Here is an 18,661-nt window from a genome sequence, read left to right on the forward strand (position 1 = left end):
TATTTGAGTTTAATTTAAAACACTTTGATCGCATACCTGCTCTTTAAATCGCGTTGTTGGGGAACATGTGACTGAGTTCATCTTATTTTGAAAATCTAACCAGAAGCGTATTGTGTTGTTTCCCGCTGACTTGACGGCGCATGACGGGGCCAGGGACTCTCGCTAAGGATCGTGATCAGGGACCGGCTTCCAGAGGCGGATCCGCCTCGTACCGCTTTGTTTACCGTCAGCAGAGGCGGACACAGCGGGCTGAATGTGAGGATCCGGACCAGACCAGACCAGACCGGAGCGGAGCGGAGCCCGCAATATCTTCCTGTGTTTGGGCGTCAGCAGACGGCGTTAATCAGAAAGTGAACCGCAGTAAAATGGCACCCGCCGCCCGCCGCCGGCGACCATAGACCCGCAGATAGGTAAGAACCCGCGGAGACCGAACCCGCGGAGAATGACGTTATTTAAGCCGAGACTGAAGCTTCAGATCCGGTCTCTCTCTGCTGGACCGCTGCCTTTCTGTGTGGAGAAGGTCAAACCTAAGTCCAGTCAAAAATGTGACCATTTAAAGAAAGCAGTGTTGTGACAGCAGCGTGTTTGTGTCAGAACTTTTCTGATGGTCCTGGGAGGACAGGTTTAGGGTTCCGGTGAGTTCGGCTTACAGATGGTGCACCTGGCAGCAGGTACTTGCGGCAGATTTAGTATTATTTATATTAGTGAGATGTTGGTGCTGCAGGTGTAAAAAGCAAACATCTCTAATGACGTCACATGCACCTGTCTCAGCTGAGCGGGGTGAAAATAAGTGACGTCACTGATGGGAACGGTGAATGTTCCAGGATGTGGGTGCTGAAGGTTACGTGACTCATCTGAGCTCGTCAGCCTCCACAAATCAAAGACCTGCACTGTGTCTGACTCTGCCCTGTTTGGGTCATGTGTTTAACTGAAGCTCAGGATGAAGTGTTGATTGATTGATTGATTGATTGATTGATTGATTGATTGATTTGTTTACAGTGTCTCATGTAAACATCCATGTCCTCTGTCCTCAGCTCAGCAGCTCCATGTGTCCTCGCTGCTAAGCTCCTCCCCCAGCCTGAGTGATGTCGGCGGCTCAGACCCAGAATGAGGCCAGCGAGGCGGGTTGGGGTCTGGAGACTCTGGGTCTCAGTCAGAAGGAGCTGGTTCTGGCCGAGGCTCTTCAGATGGAGTACGACGCTCTGTCACGGCTCAAACAGGACAAAAGTGGAACAGGAACCAAAACTGCTCCCAGTCAAACCGGCTCCACCCCCGCAGGAGAGGGCCAGCTGAGACCACTGTCTAGATCTGAGTCCTCCCTGAACCAGCCTGGAGTCTCCCAGTCTCCCCCTCCCATCCCAGCCAGGACCCTCCCCCCTCATGGAGGCTTTGTCAAAGAATCTATGCTCATCCTGGAGATTCCAGAACCCGCCATGGTCCAGGACCTTTCAGGCTCTGGCCTCGGTGACTCACATGGATCTGGATCAGGGTTTCTCTCTAAAGGACTCTCCTCGTTTCCAGATGACGTGCCGCCCGCCATCCCACCCCGGAACCCGATCCTTCCCTCCTCAGGCTCAGAGAACCCCGCCCTGCCTCCTCGAGGCTCCGCCCCACCCCGTGACGTGAACCTGTTCACGCCGGACTTGGACCTGCCCAAAGTGATGTCAACAGAGCTGAACAATGACAACTTCAACGACTCGCTGTCCACACTCAGCGGGAGCCGGCCTCGAGGTCGCAGGGTCAACGGGGACCAATCAGGGAAGCCTGTGGCTCGGAGTAAGACCCTCCCCCCACAGGTCCCACCCAGAACCCACATATCCATTCCCAAGAGCAAGAGGAACCAGCGACGAGTTTCTGCCGACCCAGTAAGAACCAGCTAACTGAAGTCTAGATAACCTCGGGTTTAACTTCAGGTTTAAGTCTGGTTTAACTCTCCTGTGATTGGTCAGTCGTGGTGGTCTGTCCTGTGATTGGTCAGTCGTGGTGGTCTGTCCTGTGATTGGTCAGTTGTGGTGGTCTGTCCTGTGACTGGTGGTCTCTGTGTTTGACTGACAGGTGTCTCTGGGGTCCAGGATGAATGGCTTTGGTTATGAACTGTTCCAGGTTTCAGAGGAAAGAGACGAGGAGGTGGCGGCTTTCTGTCACATGCTGGATGTGTGAGTAACACACACACACACACACACAGACACAGACACACACAGACACACAGAGACACCTGTCCGTCCTCCTGACTCGTGTCCTCGGGTCCTTGGGTCCAGGTTACGCTCGGCGTATCCGTCCAGTGACCGGTCAAAGAATGCCGGCTTGGTGTGGTCTCCGTCCGTGGGTCAGGAGGAGCTGCATCAGGGTCTGGGGGTCAGTGTGAAGGTCACCATCATCAGTGAGATCTCCAGAGAACCGCTCACCTTCACCTGTGACGGTAGGACGTCAACTGTCTCTTCAAAATAAAAGGCCACACAGGTGGAAAACTCTTGTCCCTGTGTCCCAGGTTCGTCCACCGTGGACCTGCTCATCTATCAGACCCTGTGCTACTCTCAGGAGGATCTGGATCACCTAGACGTGGACCAGTATCTGCTGAAGGTCATCGGTCATGATGAGTTCTTCAACAAGTAAGTCATGGTCATGTGACCAACGTAAACAGGAAGTAGATTTTCACTGCTCGGCGTAAGTTTCTGTTTGTCTATGCCTAAACACAAATGTTTAACAGTGAAGCAGTGTTTTTACACACACACACACACACACACACACACACCAGCTGCAGCTGCGTGTGTGTGTGTGTGTGAGAGACTAAACTTCCTGCAGTGAAACAATAACAGTTATTATCTGTTTCCTTCAGCCGCTCACATCTGTCCGTCTGTCCTACCCTGTCTTCCCCCTCCCTCCCTCTCCCCACCCGCCCCCTTCAGCTCTCAGACTCTGGCTTCTGTAGAGTTTGTCCATCAGTGTCTTAAGTTTGACTGGGACGTTCGTCTTGTCCTCGTCAAGAGATCAGAGATCAACACAGAGCTGTCCCGCACGGTCTGAACACACACACACACACACACACACACACACACACACACACACACACACGCACACACAGACACAAACACACTCACACACTGTATTGTTTGACAGGAAGAAGACGATGACTCCTCCTCCTCCATGAATCACTGCATCCTGCTGCAGGAGCGTCCAATCAAACAGACCGTCACCAGGTGAGGGGAGGAGTCTACGTCACATGATCACGTCTTTATCTCACTGTGAGACAAAGAGACCACACGAGGCAGCAGAGGAGCTGTGTGTTTACAGAGAGGCTGTTGTTGTGTTGTTTGTGTGATAGAGAGGCTCTGACTCTGTTGTTGTTGTGTTGTTTGTGTTACAGAGAGGCTCTGACTTTGTTGTTATGTTGTTTGTGTTACAGAGAGGCTCTGACTTTGTTGTTGTGTTGTTTGTGTTACAGAGAGGCTCTGACTGTTGTTGTGTTTGTGTTACAGGGAGGCTCTGACTCTGTTGTTGTTGTTGTGTTGTTGTGTTTGTGTTACAGAGAGGCTCTGACTCTGTTGTTGTGTTGTTTGTGTTACAGAGAGGCTCTGACTCTGTTGTTGTGTTGCTGTTGTGTTTGTGTTACAGAGAGGCTCTGACTCTGTTGTTGTTCTGTTGTTTGTGTTACAGAGAGGCTCTGACTCTGGTGTTGTTTATGTTACAGAGAGGCTCTGACTCTGTTGTTGTTTGTGTTACAGAGATGCTCTGATTCTGTTGTGGTGTTGTTTGTGTTACAGAGAGGCTCTGACTCTGTTGTTGTGTTGTTTGTGTTACAGAGAGGCGCTGACTTTGTTGTTGTGCTGTTTGTGTTACAGAGAGGCTCTGACTGTTGTGTTGTTTGTGTTACAGAGAGGCGCTGACTCTGTTGTTGTTGTTGTGTTGTTGTTGTGTTTGTCTTACTGAGAGGCTCTGACTCTGTTGTTGTTGTGTTGTTTGTGTTACAGAGAGGCTCTGACTCTGTTGTTGTGTTGTTTGTGTTACAGAGAGGCTCTGACTCTGTTGTTGTCGTGTTGTTTGTGTTACAGAGAGGCTCTGACTGTGTTGTTGTTGTTGTTGTGTTGTTTGTGTTACAGAGAGGCTCTGACTCTGTTGTTGTTGTGTTGTTTGTGTAACAGAGAGGCTCTGACTTTGTTGTTGTGCTGTTTGTGTTACAGAGAGGCTCTGACTGTTGTGTTGTTTGTGTTACAGAGAGGCGCTGACTCCGTTGTTGTTGTGTTGTTGTTGTGTTTGTGTTACAGAGAGGCTCTGACTCTGTTGTTGTGTTGTTTGTGTTACAGAGAGGCTCTGACTCTGTTGTTGTGTTGCTGTTGTGTTACAGAGAGGCTCTGACTCTGTTGTTGTGTTGTTTGTGTTACAGAGAGGCCCTGACTGTTGTTGTTGTTGTGTTGTTTGTGTTACAGAGAGGCTCTGACTCTGTTGTTTGTGTTACAGAGAGGCACTGACTCTGTTGTTATTGTGTTGTTGTTGTTGTGTTTGTGTTACAGAGAGGCTCTGACACTGTTGTTGTGTTGCTTGTGTTACAGAGAGGCTCTGACTCTGTTGTTGTGTTGCTGTTGTGTTTGTGTTACAGAGAGGCCATGACTCTGTTGTTGTTGTGTTGTTTGTGTTACAGAGAGGCTCTGACTCTGTTGTTGTTATTGTGTTGTTTATGTTACAGAGAGGCTCTGACGTTGTTGTTGTTGTTGTGTTGTTTGTGTTACAGAGAGGCTCTGACTCGGTTGTTGTGTTGTTTGTGTTACAGAGAGGCTCTGACTCTGTTATTGTGTTGTTTGTGTTACAGAGAGGCTCTGACTTTGTTGTTATGTTTGTGTTACAGAGAGGCTCTGACTTTGTTGTTGTGTTGTTTGTGTTACAGAGAGGCTCTGACTGTTGTTGTTGTGTTTGTGTTACAGAGAGGCTCTGACTCTGTTGTTGTTGTTGTTGTTGTGTTTGTGTTACAGAGAGGCTCTGACTCTGTCATTGTGTTGTTTGTGTTACAGAGAGGCTCTGACTCTGTTGTTGTGTTGCTGTTGTGTTTGTGTTACAGAGAGGCTCTGACTCTGTTGTTGTTGTGCTGTTTGTGTTACAGAGAGGCTATGACCTTTGTTGTGTTGTTTGTGTTACAGAGAGGCTCTGACTCTGTTTTTGTTGTTGTTGTGTTGTTTGTGTTACAGAGAGGCTCTGACTCTGTTGTGGTGTTGTTTGTGTTACAGAGAGGCACTGACTTTGTTGTTGTGCTGTTTGTGTTACAGAGAGGCGCTGACTCTGTTGTTGTTGTGTTGTTGTGTTTGTGTTACAGAGAGGCTCTGACTCAGTTGTTGTTGTGTTGTTTGTGTTACAGAGAGGCTCTGACTCTGTTGTTGTGTTGTTTGTGTTACAGAGAGGCTCTGACTCTGTTGTGGTGTTGTTTGTGTTACAGAGAGGCACTGACTTTGTTGTTGTGCTGTTTGTGTTACAGAGAGGCTCTGACTGTTGTTGTGTTGCTTGTGTTACAGAGAGGCGCTGACTCTGTTGTTGTTGTGTTGTTGTTGTTGTTGTGTTGTTGTTGTTGTTGTGTTTGTGTTACAGAGAGGCTCTGACTCAGTTGTTGTTGTGTTGTTTGTGTTACAGAGAGGCTCTGACTCTGTTGTTGTGTTGTTTGTGTTACAGAGAGGCTCTGACTCTGTTGTTGGACACCTTTCATAATGAAGCTGAGTGTTTCCTGCTGTCAGAGGTAAATCACATGACTTTCACTTCCACTGAGGACAAAGTGTCCTCCCTCCCAGTCAAACCTCGTCTCCTTGTCCTCCGTCTCTGAAGGTGGAGCTATCTCTGCACGTCGAGCGTCTCGTCCAGTCGGTTAAAGCGCTCTGCAGCTCGTTAGCTGCTGTGGAAACGCCTGATGTGACCTCTGCCCTCAGCCAGCTCCCAGCATGCCCCTGTCGCCTGCAGCCCAAAGTCCTAAAGGTGAGGACAGGAGACACAACCCTGACCTTTGACCCAGAAATAATAGAAGAAGCATGTTCACAGCAGTCATCTGTGATGTGAAGTCACACCTCTGTCTGTCGTCTGTCTGTCCTCCCAGGATGCATCAGTGCTGGCTGTCAGAGAGAACAGAGGTCAGCACACACACACACACACACACATGCAGGGTGAGAGCAGTTGTAAAATGATTGGTCGCACCCTGACTCTGCCCTCATGCTGCTGGGCTTTGTCTTGTTTCACAGAGAAAGTGGTGGAGAAGCTGACGGCGGCCATCTTGGATCTGGTGGAGTTGTACTGCAGCACATTTAATGCCAACTTCCACACCACTCCGCAGAGTCACTGCCACACCGCGCCGGTGCAGGAGGCGGGGCTTGTCACCAGCGTGCTGTCCTTCAATGTGTATGCCGCTCACAGGATCCCCATCACCTGGGCCACCAGGTACACACACACACACACACACACACACTCAATATGACTTATATGATGATATAAGTCCATATGATCAATAATCATGAGGGGGAGTCCACGATTCCTGTGGCAATTAGGACACGCCCACAACGCTGTGACAAATTTTGACAACATCTGGATGACGGATCCAGACTTCACAGACCCTGGAATGAGACACAGCTCCTCTGTGTTTGACCTCATACTGACGTCATGTCTCTGTCCTGCTCTCTGATTGGTCAGTTATGAGGGTTTCTTCCTGTCCTGCTCTCTGACTCATGGAGGGGTGGAGCTCTGCGCACCACAGCACACCAGCAAACAATCGGTCAGCAAATACCTGTTCCACCTGGTGGTGTGGGACCAGAGGTATGTACCTCAGCTGATGATGTCATCACTTGCACCTCAGCTGATGGTGTCACAAACCTGTTGTGATCTGCAGTTCCTGTGTCCACCTGTAGGGTGTGTTTCCCGGTGCAGATCAACCAGCTTCCCCGAGAGTCTCAGCTGACTGTGACACTGTTTGCCAGCGCTCTGCCTCCCCCTGGAGGAGCGGAGGAGAAGGGGAAGCAGCGCCGCAGCATGGAGGCTCTGGGCTGGGTCACCATGCCACTCTTCAACTTCAGACAGTGAGTCATGTGACGCTGGGACACAGGATGTCCCTCCCACAATGCTTCATGCTAAGCTACTACTCTTTATGCTAACATTAGCTTTTTCCAGTCTTTATGCTAACGTTAGCTGTTTCCAGTATTTATGCTAACATAAGCTGTTTCCAGGTTTATGCTAACAGTCTTTATGCTAACATTAGCTGTTTCCAGTGTGTATGCTAACATTAGCTGTTTCCAGTATTTATGCTAACATTAGCTTTTTCCAGTATTTATGCTAACATAAGCTGCTTCCAGGTTTATGCTAACAGTATTTATGCTAACATTAGCTGTTTCCAATCTTTATGTTAACATAAGCTGTTTCCAGGTTTATGCTAACATTCTTTATGCTAACATTAGCTGTTTCCAATCTTTATGCTAACATAAGCCGTTTCCAATCTTTATGCTAACATAAGCTGTTTCCAGGTTTATGCTAACAGTCTTTATGCTAACATTAGCTGTTTCCAATCTTTATGCTAACATGAGCTGTTTTCAGTCTTTATGCTAACATTAGCTGTTTCCAGTCTTTATGCTAACATTAGCTGTTTCCAATCTTTATGCTAACATTGGCTGTTTCCAGTGTGTATGCTTACATTAGCTGTTTCCAGTCTTTATGTTAACTGTAAAAAAATGTTCTCATACACAAATGAGTGTGTTTCCCACACAATTCCTACTGCCACTAAGGAAATGACAAACTGAGGTGTGTGTGTGTGTGTGTGTGTGCCGGGACAGTGTCCTGACATGTGGCAGGAAGTTACTGGGCCTGTGGCCTTCAACCCCGGGCAGGAGTGGAAACGCCCGCACAAGTTCACCAAACTTCAGTCAACCAGACAGTGTGATAGTGCAGGTACACACGCAGAGACACACACATGTTTAGTATCTTAAAATTTTGACATTAAAATGCTAACTTTAGCTGCTATAGCAAGTTTTGTTAAGCTGATGTTGCTAATTTAGCAGAATGTGTGTGTGTGTGTTGTGTCTCTGTGTGTGTCTCAGGTGGACTTCCCCACCTCGTCCTTTGAGATCTTCTTCAGTACTCCTCCTCCTGCAGACTTCTGTCCTCAGTACGTCTTCTCCAGACTGGACTCCATCAGTCAGATCCAGCTGCAGGACGTCCTGCATAAGAAGTCCTTCTTCTGGTCAGACACGCACACAGACATGGAGACATAGAGACACACAGACACACACACACACAGTTAGCATTAGCATTAGCTTCTGTGTCCTCAGGTTGACGGTGGACGATAAGCGTCTCCTGTGGGAGAAGAAGGCCTTCTGTCAGGAGGAGAGTGCAGCTCTGCCTCTGGTTCTGGCCAGCGCCCCCTGCTGGCAGTGGGCGTGTCTGCCTGAGATCTATGCACTGCTCAGACAGTGGGCGTGTCTGGGTCATCTGGACGCCCTGGGACTCCTCCATGCCTCGTACGTCCTGTTCCACTGAGAGTCAGGTGTGTGTCAGAAGGTGTTAACATGTGACATCATCATGGTGTGTTTTAGGTTTCCTGACCAGGAGCTGAGGAGGACCGCGGTCCAGTGGATGGACTCCATCTCTGACCCAGAGCTGCTGGACTTCCTGCCTCAGCTGGTCCAGGTAAAGACACGCCTCTGAGTGTGTGTGTGTGTGTGTGTGTGTCTCAGGCTCTGACTGTGTGTGTGTCTCAGGCTCTGAAGTACGAGTGTTACCTGGACAGTTCTCTGGTCCGGTTCCTCCTCAGACGAGCCATCGGGGACATCCGTGTGTCTCACTCTCTGTTCTGGTGAGAAACGTCTTCACACACAGGAAGTGACACCAGACTTCCTGTGTCATCATGCAGTGATGTCATGAGCGGAAGGCATTGTGTGTCTCATTGTGTGTGTTTGTGTCAGGCTGCTGAAGGACAACCTGCAGGACAGTCAGTTCAGTGCTCGCTATCAGCACCTGCTGGCCGCTCTGCTGTGCTGCGCAGGCCGAGGTCTGCGGGACCAGTTTGACCGTCAGTGCTGGCTCGTCTCCATCCTCACCAAGCTCGCTCACAGAGTGCGAGACGCGCCTCTGTCCAGCAGACAGGTAGGAAGGACACAGCACCACCTGGAGACCTGTGATGTCATGGACATGATGGGATGTCTGTGTTGCAGTCTGTCCTCAGAGACGGTCTGGATGAGATGAAGCAGTTCTTCTCGGTGAACAGTAGTTGCAGACTTCCTCTGAACCCGGCGCTGCTCGTCAAGGGAATCAACATCCAGGTACAGAACCGCAACCAGAACCACAACCCACTGGTTCTGCAGACCACCATGTGGGCAGGCTTCAGTTGTTTTTTTCCTTTGACAGTCGTGCTCCTTCTTCAACTCCAACGCTGTCCCTCTCAAACTGTCCTTCCAAAACCTGGATCCTCTGGGAGACAACGTCAACGTCATCTTCAAGGTAAAACCTGAATGCACCGCCAACGCCATGTCCTCAGCATGACCTCTGACCTCTCTGTATTTCCAGTCAGGAGATGATCTGCGGCAGGACATGCTGACTCTGCAGATGATCCGCATCATGAACAAGATCTGGATCCATGAGGGTCTGGACATGAGGATGGTCCTCTTCAAATGTTTTTCCACTGGCAGAGGACGAGGTGAGTGTGTGTGTGTGTGTGACCTGTGGTCAGATGTATGTGTGTGTGTGACCTGTGGTCAGATATGTGTGTGTGTGTGTGTGTGTGTGTAACCTGTGGTCAGATATGTGTGTGTGTGTGACCTGTGGTCAGATGTGTGTGTGTGACCTGTGGTCAGATTTGTATGTGTGTGTGACCTGTGGTCAGGTGTGTGTGTGTGTGTGTGTGTGTGTGTGTGTGTGTGTGTGTGTGTGAGTGACGTGTGGTCAGATATGTGTGTGGGTGTGACCTGTGGTCAGATTTGTATGTGTGTGTGACCTGTGGTCAGATGTGTGTGTGTGTGTGACCTGTGGTCAGATGTGTGTGTGTGAGTGACGTGTGGTCAGATATGTGTGTGTGTGTGTGACCTGTGGTCAGATTTGTATGTGTGTGAGACCTGTGGTCAGATATGTGTGTGTGTGTGACCTGTGGTCAGGGATGGTGGAGATGATTCCTCATGCTGACACTCTGAGGAGGATCCAGGTTGAACATGGAGTCACAGGATCTTTCAAAGATCGACCTCTGGCTGACTGGCTCCTCAAACACAACCCTACTGATGACCAGTACGACAAGGTAACACACACACACACACACACACACACAGACACGTGCAGGGTCAGTGAGGTGACTGTGTGTGTGTGTGTGTGTGTGTGTTTGTGTGTAGGCGGTGGAGAACTTCATCTTCTCGTGTGCAGGCTGCTGCGTGGCCACCTACATCCTGGGAATCTGTGACCGTCACAATGACAACATCATGTTGAAGACCAGTGGTCACATGTTCCATATCGACTTTGGCAAGTTCTTAGGACACGCCCAGATGTTTGGAAACATCAAGAGGTGAGAGTGATGATGGTGATGATGATAAAGATGGTGATGATGGTGATGATGATGTCGATGTCTTGTGCAGAGACCGTGCCCCCTTCGTCTTCACCTCAGACATGGCTTATGTCATCAATGGAGGAGACAAACCTTCAAGTCGCTTCCACGACTTTGTAGATCTTTGCTGTGAAGCTTATAATGTGATCAGGAAACACACACACCTGTTCCTCAACCTGCTGGGACTGGTGAGTGTCACACACACATACACACACACACACACACACACCTGTTCCTCAACCTGCTGGGACTGGTGAGTCTCTCACACTAGTTTTAACGTTAAAACTAGTTTTAAGGTGTCCGTTCTCTGTCTCTCAGATGCTGTCCTGTGGAATCCCTGAACTGTCAGATCTGGAGGATCTAAAGTATGTTTACTGCGCTCTGAGACCTCATGAGTCTGAGGCAGACGCCACCATGTACTTCACCAGGTACACACACACGCACACACATACACACACACAGTAAAGGTGGTGATGTGATTGGCTCCGCCCCTGTGTCTCAGGTTGATAGAGTCCAGTCTGGGCAGCGTGGACACACACACACACAGTAACGTAGTGATATGTTTGGCTCCGCCCCCATGTCTCAGGTTGATAGAGTCCAGTCTGGGCAGCGTGGACACACACACACACACACACACAGTAACGTAGTGATATGTTTGGCTCCGCCCCCATGTCTCAGGTTGATAGAGTCCAGTCTGGGCAGCGTGGAAACACACACACACACAGTAACGTAGTGATATGTTTGGCTCCGCCCCCGTGTCTCAGGTTGATAGAGTCCAGTCTGGACAGCGTGGACACACACACACACACACACACACACACAGTAACGTAGTGATATGTTTGGCTCCGCCCCCGTGTCTCAGGTTGATAGAGTCCAGTCTGGGCAGCGTGGACACACACACACACACAGTAACGTAGTGATATGTTTGGCTCCGCCCCGTGTCTCAGGTTGATAGAGTCCAGTCTGGGCAGCGTGGACACACACACAGTAACGTAGTGATATGTTTGGCTCCGCCCCCGTGTCTCAGGTTGATAGAGTCCAGTCTGGGCAGCGTGGACACACACACACACAGTAACGTAGTGATATGTTTGGCTCCGCCCCCGTGTCTCAGGTTGATAGAGTCCAGTCTGGGCAGCGTGGACACACACACACACAGTAACGTAGTGATATGTTTGGCTCCGCCCCCGTGTCTCAGGTTGATAGAGTCCAGTCTGGGCAGCGTGGACACACACACACACACAGTAACGTAGTGATATGTTTGGCTCCGCCCCCGTGTCTCAGGTTGATAGAGTCCAGTCTGGGCAGCGTGGCGACAAAACTGAACTTCTTCATCCATAACTTGGCTCAGATGAAGTTCACGTGTTCAGAGGAGAGAGAGTCGCTGTCGTTCGCCCCCAGAGTTCACACCATGAAGACTGACGGGGTCATCAGGAACCTGTTCATCTGCAGACACGTCCGGACCAGTACCAAGACCTATGTGAGTCCACCTGAGTGTGTGAGTGTGTGTGTGTATATACAGTATATGTGACTGTGTGAGTGAGTGTGTGACTCTGTGTGTGTGTGTGTGTGTGTGTGTGTGTGTGTCAGGCGTTCGTGGTGAAGGTGGAGCGTGAATCACAACAGGAAGTTCAGCTCGTCCAGAGAACATTTGAAGAGTTTCAGGAACTTCACAGTAAACTGAGACTGATGTTTCCATCATCTACACTGCCCAGGTTTATACACACACTCACACTCACGCGCACGCACACACATAGACACAGAGTTTGTCATGTATTTGCCCCGCCCACAGTTTCCCCAGCCGCTTTGTGATTGGTCGATCTCGAGGTGAAGCGATGGCCGACAGGAGGAAAGACGAGCTGAATGGTTACGTGTGGCACCTGATCCACACTGACCCCGAGGTCACACAGGTCAGTGCCATCAATGAGGTCATCGTCTCACACACACACACACACACACACACACACACACACACACACACAGGAAGCAAGAACAATAGTGTCTGTGTGTGTGTTACAGTGTGACCTGGTCTACACCTTCTTTCATCCTCTGCCCAGAGATGAGAGACCAGGACCAACGAGCAGCAAACCAGCAGGTACACACACACAGGTCAAAGGTCACAGGTTAACATCCACTGAGATGATGTCTGTGACGACATGCAGTTCATGTATCAACTGGAGATGAACACATGAATGCTGCTTGATCATGTGACGTTTATTCAGGCTGGTAATAGTCTGTGTGTGCATGTGTGTGTTACAGAGCTGTCCTGGGCTCCAGCTGCAGGGGCGGAGCTTGGTGAAGTCAAACTGTCCATCTGCTACAAGAACGACAAACTCTTCATCATGGTCATGCACATACGAGGACTGGTGAGTGAGTGAGTGAGTGAGTGTGAGAGGTTCAGTTCTGACAAACGCAGCTGCTCAAACCTCTCTCCCTCTTTGTGTGTGTGTGCGTAGCAGCCTCTTCAGGACGGCACTGATCCAGATCCATATGTGAAGCTCTATCTGCTTCCTGACCCTCAGAAGACGAGTAAGAGGAAGACGAAGGCAGCACGACGCACCTGTAACCCCACCTACAATGAGATGGTATGGTCTGACCATGTGATCATGTGATGTCACACTCTGGTCTCCTCTCATATTATTGTCCTCTAAATGTGAAGATATTTGACAAACTGAAGCTGAAACTAGTGAGCGGCCCCTGGTGGCTAACTTCTACCTTTGTACAATTTTACCTGACATATGCCCCGCCCACAGCTGGTGTACGAGCGAATCCCTGGTGGCGACCTGCAGCAGAGGCTGATCCACCTGCGCGTGGTTGCAGACGGAGCGTTCTGGGAGAATACGCTGCTCGCAGAGACCTTCATCCCGCTCAACAACCTGCTTCCTGGTCAGCACTGGGTCGACTGGCACCCGCTGGGCGCCGCCCCCTCAGACTCCGCCCACTGATGGATTTAAAGATAGAGAGGATGGAAGAAAGTCTTTCAGAGTAAAAGCCTTATGACTGATGGCTAAAGGTGTAAGGTCACCTGAGTGACATCATCATCGTCATCATCGCAGAAAAAAACGCTCACTCAGCACTAATGCATGCTGGGAAAAGGAAGAAGAAGCTGATTTATGACTTTTTTAATCCTTCAAATAAAAACTTTCCAGGATTTTCCAGGACAGAACACTGCATTAACTCATTCCAGTGACTTGAATCAAGGACAGCAGAGACAAGCCAGGGGGCGTGGCCATGGATAAGGAGATGGGCGTGGTCAGGGTGGTGCATTTGTTTAATTAATTGGGAGTGGTTTTGATTGTGATTCATGTCTCATCTTGACCTTTGACCTCTGTCTGTATGCTGCAGCCACAAAGGGAGTGACATTATGTGACGTGACATCATGTGACGTGACATCATGTGACAGTCATCATGTGACAGTCAGCTGATTAAAGTCGTCTTTACACTGGACATTAAAATGAGTTTCTTGTGATCAGATTATTGATCATAGTAAACTTATTCTGATGAAGGTGTACAGGAGGACACACATACACACAAACACACAGGTACACATTCACACACACTCACACACAGAGCAACACTGTTATTAACATCTAACTTTGATTCTTCATGTTTTTTATTGTTTGCACTAAAAATAAACTTGAATTGATAAGTTTGTTGTGTGTGAATGTGTGAATGTGTGAGTGTGTGAGTGTGTGTGTGCGTGTGTGCATGTGAGTGTGTGTGTGTGTGTAAACATCGGGAACTATCTTTAACTCAGGAAACTGACTTGTGTCCAAATAAGGGACAGAGAAAGACACATGTGAGGACAGTCTGAGGACCAGGTCCTGTTATAGACCAGACCATGTGAGACCTGGTCTACAGTAAATCTCGGATCCACTTTGTTGCAGCTTGACAGAAACAAACAGAACAGAATTAAACTTTAATGTTCCTGTACATAAACCTTTCTCTTTTTCACCAATTCTGTAAAATTGATTTTTTTGGATTTTTAGTGGGCTTTTCCAATTGGAATATTTCCAGAATGTTTCTGTCAATCTTACATGATTTCAGAACTTTCTGATAATATTGTAATATTCCTCCAACAGTGTCTCATATATGATGGAGGATTATTATTATAATAAATAATGATGAACCCTCATATAACATAAGAGTTTATAGAACGATAACACGGTGTCTTATATAACGTCACGTGGTGACGCGTGTCTGCGCGTGTCTACGCGGCAGTAACACGCTGACGGTCCCTCGGCGCAGTTTCGACGCTCGCGCACAGACTCGTGTTTGAAACGGTCCCTGGACTTTCTGATGAAATCTCTGAGCGGAAGCGACGCGACGCTAAAACAGCAACTTTAGAAACGCAACCGTGACAAAAAGTGAGACGACCCGAGTCAGGCAGAACCGAGACAGGACCACGGAGACACACAAGCCTGGTTTGGTTTGGATCCGAACCTTTGGAATTAAACGTCGTTCTTTGGTGAACAGACCGTCAGACTAGTTGCTGCTGCTGCTGCTGCTGCTAACACAAGCTAACATAAGCTAACATAAGCTAAGCTAAGCTCCACCGCGGCTCGTGTCTCTGTCCCGCCGCCTGTTCGCGGACACTAACCCGGGACCAGATGGCTCCAGTTTCATGTTCGTCCTCGGATCATGTTTCCCGCCTCAGTGTGTCCTCGAGCTCCGTGTCCACCGAACTGTCCACAGGGAAGAAGAGCGACCATCACCGCTGTCAGAGAGGCGTCGACGCCGCGGTGGACGCCCGGCTCCTGGGCGACATTTCCTGGTTTATGTGTGTGTGGTGACCGCAGTGAGATCCAGTCCGCCTGTATACTATTCTGACTCAGTGGCGGAACCTGGTCCTGGTTCTTGCTCTGGTTGTAAACGTGGTTCTGCCTGTCAGGGACCTGCAAAGTCTGACAGCTGTCACTGAGACCCGCCGAGGACCGGACTGTGTCCTCCTTTTGTTTCACTTCATGTCTCATACTTTATCTTTTGCACTTTTGACTTGAGGACAATGTTTCGGAGTTTGACCGGTGAGGGACATGCACCTGGCGGACAGAGCTCGTCCTCTCCGGCCGGACACGGAGTCGCCTCTGCCGGCCTGGTGAGTCAGGAAAGCTCGTGGATCGGGCTGCTGTCCGTGGTGTCCAGGCCCGCGCTTTCTTTCCTGCAGAAATACCTCCCGGGCCGAACCCGACACCCGGTCCTGGCTGACCCGGCAGTCCGCTGGTTCAGTGGAGAATCTCAGCGCAGTTTCGTGGAGGAAGACACGGATTTTCTGAAGCAGCTGGACGCTATGATGCCGCCTCCGCACCTGCGGGTTGAGCGCGGCGGGGCCGCGGTGCCCTGGCTCACCGCCGACGCTCTGAGGGAGATGGGGATTGAAAGTGGGGAAGACATGTCTCATCAGACCCAGGACGGGTTTGTGTCCTCAGCCCGGACTTTGCTGAGCCAGGTTCTGGTGAGCTCAGTGTCCCAGGAGGTTCGACCATGGGTCACAGTGAGGGGCAGTGAGAGCAGGACGTGGTGGGGCAGTTTGTGGGGAGGGGAGGTGGACCCACAGAAGGGATTGACGTCACATTTGTCCTGGTCTGAGGATGGACTGCTTTGTCCTCAACAACTGAGGACAGAGACAAAAGACAGAAGCTCAGTGTTTGTCCAGAGCAGCGGTGAAGAGTGGACACTGAGGGAAAACCCTGGACTCTCAGACCACAAAGAACCGCCTCACAACAATGGACCTCACAGAGTCCAGAACGTGGACGGGTCCACCTGCAGCAAGGTCACTCTGCTGACCCCAGAGCTGGACACTGGTTACTCCAGTCTGAAGGAGGAACATGTGCTCATGAACCACCTGGTGACCGCCCTGAAGGATGAGCTGCAGGGGGACGAGCCAACTAATGACGGCGCCGCAGCCCACACAGACATGGACGGAGACACGCGTGAGGGCGGAGCTTCTTCATCAGCAAACACAGACGGGGAAAAACATCAACAACAACAACAGGAAGGACAGTCTGCAGAGCTGATGGCGGGCTCCGCCCCCCAGTGTCAGAACAAAGCCATCGCCTTCATCATGGGATGTCCCTGCAGCGATGACGAGGACAGCAGCCAATCAGAGGACAGCGACTCCAGCAACAACAATGATGACGATGGTTTTGACAGTGAGGGGTCGTCCGATCTGTCTGACTCCTCCTCCTGCTCCTCCTCCTCCGATGATGATGATGATGACGACAAAGCCTCGGACTCTGATGAAGAGGCAGAGTCTGAGGCGGACCGCCTCTGGAACTCCCTTTGTAAAAGTCTGGATCCATACAACCCACAAAACTTCACGGCTGCACTGCACAGTGGACGCACACTTCCCATGATTGTGCCCACCACCACACACCCCACCCCTAACCAGCCCAGCCCTGCCTCCTCCCCTGACCACGCCTCTTTCCCTCACTCCTCTGCTGCAGCCCCGCCCCCACCTCCCCTCACCTCCGCCCTCGACAGCTGGGACGACTCAACGTCGGCAAGCGAGGTGGACGAAGCAGAGAGTCTGCGTGTGTGGAGCTCGTTCAGCTCGTCTGACCCGTACAGTCCACTTCACTTCCAGGCTCCTGTCAGGACTCAAGGGTCCATCAGGGCCGCAGCTCCCCGCTGCAGGGCCAGAAGGGCCCCCCAGACCCCCTCTCACCAGAACAGGGAGGCCTCACCTGAACACAGGAGGGAGGGGGAGGAGAGACTCGACAGCGGCTTCTCTGATCTGCCGCGCCGCTCCACGTCCTGTGGCGCTACGACAAAAAAGGTATGTTTGTGTCGTCACATGATCAACGGTAAAACACCTGATTCACATCAGGACAATAATAATATCAAAAACATGCGACAAACACTTAACTGATGTTACGACAAAGCGTTAGTTACTGATTACGACAAACGCTTTACTGAAGTTACGACAAACGCTTTACCGTTTTTTACGACAAACGCTTTACCGTTGTTACGACAAACGCTTTACTGTAGTTACGACAAACGCTTTATTGTTGTTACGACAAACACTTTACCGATGTTACGGCAAACGCTTTACTGATGTTACGATAAACGCTTTACCGCTGTTACGACAAACGCTTTAACGATGTTACGACAAACGCTTTAACGATGTTATGACAAACGCTTTACTGTTGCGACAAGCGCTTTACTGAAGTAACGACAAATGTTTTACCGTTGTTACGACAAACGCTTAACTGAAGTTACGACAAGCGCTTTACTGATGTTATGACAAATGCGTTACTGACTCAGTGTTTTGGGGCGGAGCTTGGGCGGGTGGGATCTAGCAAATGTGTGGGAGAAAAGTGTCTTATGATTAATTGTTATTGATGCCAACCTCGTGAAGTTTTGATGAATTCACTTCCTCTTCCTGTCAGGTGCGTTTCTGCGATAACGTGGAGGAGTTCTTCGCCAGCTGTGGGGAGGAGGAGGAGGAGGAGGAGGATCGCCGGGGCCTGTGGGAGGAGCTAGCCCGGGACCGCTGTCGCTTCCTGCGTCGCTGTCAGGAGGTGGAGCAGAGCATCTCCTACTGTCTGCAGCCGCAGCACCGCCTCCTGGTGGTCCAACGCCGCCACCTCGTCTAAGGCCAGGACCTCCTCCATAGCCAGGACCAACAGACGTGTGACTGAACAAATCTTTGATGCTGCAGAAACTCACCTGTGAGCTCCTGGTCCCTGGTTCTGGTCTCAGTGGACAGATGTGACGTGTCCAGAGTTTTATTTACATGTTGTTTACAGTGTTTCCTCATCATCACACAAACAAAAGTCATTGGTGGAGATGGTTCTGAAGAACTGGTCTCAAACTGGTACCAGTGACTCACAGGTCACAACTGGTCAGAACCAAAGTGTCTGAAAAATGTGCCAAAACAGAACATGCTAGCATGTATGCTAACTAGGCTAATGTCACTAGTAAAAAAGAAAAAAATGTAACCATGTTTGAAGTGAGGCTGCCCTCTGGTGGTGAGGTCAGAACATCAGAGGATCAGTCAAAGTATTGATGAAGTATTAGTATCAGTATTGATTCACCTGTGATCATGTTTGTTCTGGTGCTGACTGAGTATCGATGCTCGATCAGCTGATTGTTGTTTCCACACAAATGGAAAATAAAGAAAGTTAAACT

At 49.9% G+C, this 18,661-nt stretch overlaps 2 protein-coding genes across 4 annotated transcripts; both read left to right on the plus strand.

Moving 5' to 3' along the window:
* Positions 1-150: 150 nt before the first annotated feature.
* pik3c2b (phosphatidylinositol-4-phosphate 3-kinase, catalytic subunit type 2 beta) lies at positions 151-14,180 on the plus strand. Of its 3 annotated transcripts, none has more exons than XM_058632486.1 (33): positions 151-410; positions 1,035-1,865; positions 2,056-2,156; positions 2,259-2,419; positions 2,489-2,609; positions 2,907-3,018; positions 3,118-3,197; positions 5,653-5,716; positions 5,803-5,949; positions 6,068-6,101; positions 6,210-6,405; positions 6,655-6,777; positions 6,870-7,037; positions 7,785-7,899; positions 8,049-8,191; positions 8,280-8,468; positions 8,544-8,637; positions 8,709-8,803; positions 8,913-9,093; positions 9,162-9,269; positions 9,355-9,447; positions 9,514-9,643; positions 10,098-10,234; positions 10,326-10,495; positions 10,566-10,722; positions 10,853-10,962; positions 11,816-12,011; positions 12,122-12,246; positions 12,324-12,441; positions 12,551-12,626; positions 12,791-12,897; positions 12,988-13,116; positions 13,285-14,180. In XM_058632486.1, exons 2-33 carry the CDS (start codon positions 1,086-1,088, stop codon positions 13,474-13,476), a joined length of 4,752 nt encoding a protein of 1,583 aa, XP_058488469.1. In that variant the 5' UTR covers positions 151-410; positions 1,035-1,085; the 3' UTR covers positions 13,477-14,180. The 3 variants fall into 3 exon arrangements, with proteins under 3 accessions (XP_058488469.1, XP_058488470.1, XP_058488471.1); XM_058632487.1 differs by having other exon boundaries at positions 1,040-1,865; XM_058632488.1 differs by lacking the exons at positions 11,816-12,011; positions 12,122-12,246; positions 12,324-12,441; ... (2 more) ...; positions 12,988-13,116; positions 13,285-14,180 and adding an exon at positions 11,037-11,808.
* Positions 14,181-14,802: 622 nt separating this feature from the next.
* Positions 14,803-18,649, plus strand: LOC131461326 (protein phosphatase 1 regulatory subunit 15B). The gene is made up of 2 exons (XM_058632489.1): positions 14,803-17,306; positions 17,920-18,649. Exons 1-2 carry the CDS (start codon positions 15,537-15,539, stop codon positions 18,124-18,126), a joined length of 1,977 nt encoding a protein of 658 aa, XP_058488472.1. The 5' UTR covers positions 14,803-15,536; the 3' UTR covers positions 18,127-18,649.
* Positions 18,650-18,661: the final 12 nt, after the last annotated feature.

The sequence above is a fragment of the Solea solea genome, chromosome 6 (assembly GCF_958295425.1).
Source record: "Solea solea chromosome 6, fSolSol10.1, whole genome shotgun sequence".
Lineage (NCBI taxonomy): Eukaryota > Metazoa > Chordata > Actinopteri > Pleuronectiformes > Soleidae > Solea > Solea solea.